We start from the raw sequence: 3752 nt of genomic DNA on the forward strand, positions 1-3752 counted from the left end.
CGCTCTGATCAATGCGCGGGCAAATTCGTATTTCGAATCAAACGCGTTTCATCGATCGTTTATTCTTGCAATTCTGTTATTGTCATGCATTTATTAGACTTTTGTAACTCTGAAATATTAAGACTTTGGGACCATGAAATTTTGTAACTACACAACTTCAAAATTTTGAATCTTTAAAATTTAAGGTGTCCTGTATTATTCAAAAATAGATTTAGTGGGAAGGGAAGTAAAAGTAAAAAGGGAAGTGTAGGTCTTCCAAAAATTGTTATTTTCATAGCAGTTTGAGTGGCCATTCATCTTATACTATTTGATTCGAGAGGAAGTATTATACATATTATACACAGAGTAGAGTTTATTTTATAAACAAAATACTTTATTCAAAAAATTCTTAGATTGATAACAAACAACATTCATTGATAGCATTTACAGCTACAACCATCAGCATTTCTTCTAGTTTGATACTTGTTGCTGTATCTTTTCCAACAATATTTCCATTCTGTCCTTCATTACTGGCTGACCTCTTTTTGTATGTTTCGAAAGTTTCTTGTATGTCCTTATTTTCTTCTCTTTATATGTTTTAAGTGCTTCCTCTCGTTCCAATTTTATCCTAAGTGCTTCTTCCTTCTGCTTCCTTTTCTCATCTTTCTTACGCAAAAATTCCTGTTTAGCTTTATAAAATGAATTTTTCTGCTTTGATTTATCCCTTCAAAATAGAAAATTATTAACAAGAGTATTATTCACTATTTCTCATACAAAGAAACATTAACATAGAAATACAAACTCTGCATTTCCTTCGTGATCACTACTCTTTGATGGCAATACTTTTTTCAAGTTTTGCCGTTGATCTTCTTTCAAGTCTTTGTAAAAATGTCGTAAAATTGCCTTCTTTCTACGTTCCTCCCATTGGTTAACTGATTAAAAATAACATAATTAAATAATACTTACATTTAATAATCTGTAAGGAACTTAACCTAAAAGTTAATTGCATGGATTGGAAACATACTTTTATAATCATTGCTGTACTTTTGTAACCTATATTTCTTTTTATTGAACGGTTTCTTTTCATTGTTCGCTTTCTCTGATTGTTTTTTGCTAGATAAATTCTTGATACGATTCTCCATGATTGTTGACAGTCTTCACGACGTGTTAACGTAGTACCGACAACAAACGCAAGGGGGAGGTTAAGATCAATCAAGTAGCGCGTCAAGTGACGGTAATTCAAATGCAATTCTCTCTACTTAATGTGCAGTTATGTATTAACCAATGTAGCGGTATTTTTTATGAGTGATGGAATGATTACGTACAAACAACGTCGTGATCTTATTGTTACAAATTTTAATAGTATTACCAAATTTATATAATCTTTTGTTATCTTATCAAGTAATAAACCACTTATCCGAATAAGATCTAAAGATAGTGTTATTGGAATTTAACTAACGTAAGAGTTCAGTAGCACATATGTAGCATCGAATTTTTAATATACACTGTCACAATGTATTAAAAAAGATAATTGTACAGAAGTGATACTTGCACAATTAGTTTAATATACTACGACCATTTATCATTGTATTACGTATTGTCTGGTTTATTCGTGGCAGTGACATTGGCCACCACTGTATTAGCCTGCGTGTAATGACATTTCTTCACACACGTGGAGTAAAATGAAGGATGTTCATCTAATGTTAAACATAAACAGTGTAATCAGCTGTACTGTCAAATAGCATCTATATTTGGCGAGTCTGAGTTAGATTTAGTTTAATTTTGTGTCAAATTTTTGTTTGAGAAAAAAGTATTTACAAAATCTAATTATTTGAAATTGATATAATAAAAATACAGGTTTCAGCACGAACACAAAATATTAAGATCTTGTACAACAGATGAGGAATATAGATACTGAAAGTTTATTCGAGTTGTATCGTTCAAGTCGCAAGTACAAACGTGCACGAATGCTATAAGTAGTTGCAGCCGGATCGAGTTGCAAACCCACGTAGCGCGAATGTTACAATAAACCGGTTAGTATCGTGTTACACGAGTTTACATAGTAGTAGCTGTAAATTGGATGATAACATTTGACTAATCATGAAACGATATCACGGTATGTGTGCGAGGTAATTGGACAGACATTTGGTGAAATCACTCCGAATAACAAGGAAGGTTTTAACCTGTTGCACATATTTGGTAAAAAAACATGCGGCAATGAAATCGAAACAAATGTTTCAAACAACACGAGAATGATTTTAAGTTGTTTTGCTCATTACATTTGTAAATTGAACCTGTCTGACATGGTATTTACATGGGCAATATGTTTTCTTCGGCTTACGATCCTCCATGTTTAAATTGGGATTGCACAAGCGTTAACTATAACCGTACACATTAAGTCATGAGTTAACTTAAATCCAGATGGCAATCTTGACGAAAGACCAACAGTTTTGTCGAATCCTTTTGATAAACTGTATGATACCAGAGAATGACATCACAGCGCGTTAACCTCAAATCCCATTTGTACTCAAGTCAGTGGCAGCAATGCGAAGTCGTCGTACGACACCAGCCATCTCTTCATTGAATCGTTCTAAGTAAGCCAAGTATACGAGTGACCATTAAGTGTTCATTGTCCGGTTGGTAAGGAAACAGCGAATGAATACACTCTTAACCCTTAAGTACCATTAAGTACAGGGTCAGATTTGGTCTTGCACATATTAAATTGACACTTTTTCTGCCGAGACGTATATGGGACACGCGATGATACACATTTCGAGCGAGGTAGAGTTCAGATATTTTTCGTATAATTCATAATTAAAAATAATTAATACGGCGAACGATGAAGACACGGTGTAAGATTGGATCGTACCCTCGACATTGAATCGCCGAAGAATGACGGTCGAAGGGGTCGAATGGTCAAAGAATTCCTTCGGTTGAATCTGGCCTCGCATGCTATGGCTCTCTCGAACTTTTGTCAGCTAATAATAGTTAGCGGCTCGTAGCGTGGAGCTACTATCTTTTCAGCAACCTTAGTTTAGTTGTTTTCTTCAGCATACCATAGCTACATATATAATTTGTCTGGCAAACGATCGCGTTCCTCTTTCTTGTCTACCGAATCTAACAATGTTGTTATCGTAAAATAAACGTTGCTTGAATCGTTACAAGACAATCGAATCTTCTCTCGTATAAACTTCGATAAATAATTTCAAACGAGTTACGTGCCCTCATAAACATTAACACGTTGAGTGGTGACGACGGAAGCCATTGACACCGTTTTAATGCAGTTAATCAAATAACTTAGGGTGCGCCGATACGGAACGTGACGATATAGAGCAAAGCAATATAACGGGAGTCTGCTGCATAATAATAACGCTATTCAAAATTATCCTTAATATCGACGAATGAAGTTCGTAGAAAGGAACATGGGGTAAAACGACATAGATATTCGATGCTCAGTAACGTAGAAATAACGTTTCTAAATTACGACCACCATTTTCTAGACAAAAATGTTACAGAGAAAGGAGGAACACGTGCATCGACAATTTGCTACGTAACAAGCGTAGGTCCAATCCATATTAGGGCCCATTGTGACGCGTTTTATCGATCAGTGAAACCCCCGCAAAGGTGACGTCATGTTAGTCGTGTTCTCCCACGCAGAGTCGAGTGAGAAACGCACATAAGAATTCCGTGTACGTTTCGAGAGAGAAACACGGGGAAGAAACAAATCGATCGTAGAAGAGAACTGGAGACATCGTCTGGAGGCATGAACAGTT

At 35.5% G+C, this 3752-nt stretch overlaps 1 protein-coding gene across 1 annotated transcript; it reads right to left on the reverse strand.

Annotated features, from left to right (window-relative positions):
• Window positions 1-351: 351 nt before the first annotated feature.
• Window positions 352-1189, reverse strand: LOC100878855 (uncharacterized). The gene is made up of 3 exons (XM_003703307.3): window positions 1004-1189; window positions 782-911; window positions 352-703 (listed from the first exon to the last, which is right to left on the reverse strand). The coding sequence occupies exons 1-3, from the start codon at window positions 1119-1121 to the stop codon at window positions 451-453; spliced, it is 501 nt and encodes a 166-aa protein (XP_003703355.2). The 5' UTR covers window positions 1122-1189; the 3' UTR covers window positions 352-450.
• Window positions 1190-3752: the final 2563 nt, after the last annotated feature.

This window comes from Megachile rotundata, chromosome 5 (assembly GCF_050947335.1).
Source record: "Megachile rotundata isolate GNS110a chromosome 5, iyMegRotu1, whole genome shotgun sequence".
NCBI classification, from domain to species: Eukaryota; Metazoa; Arthropoda; class Insecta; order Hymenoptera; family Megachilidae; genus Megachile; species Megachile rotundata.

What these genes read in the sequence shown, in the direction of transcription:
- LOC100878855 (XM_003703307.3), bottom strand. Translation starts at nt 1,121, where the DNA reads ATGGAGAATCGTATCAAGAATTTATCTAGCAAAAAACAATCAGAGAAA. An exon ending in GTACAGCAATGATTATAAAA is followed by an intron (nt 912 to 1,003) that starts GTATGTTTCCAA and finishes ATTTTTAATCAG; the next exon opens with TTAACCAATGGGAGGAACGT. An exon ending in GATCACGAAGGAAATGCAGA is followed by an intron (nt 704 to 781) that starts GTTTGTATTTCT and finishes TCTATTTTGAAG; the next exon opens with GGATAAATCAAAGCAGAAAA.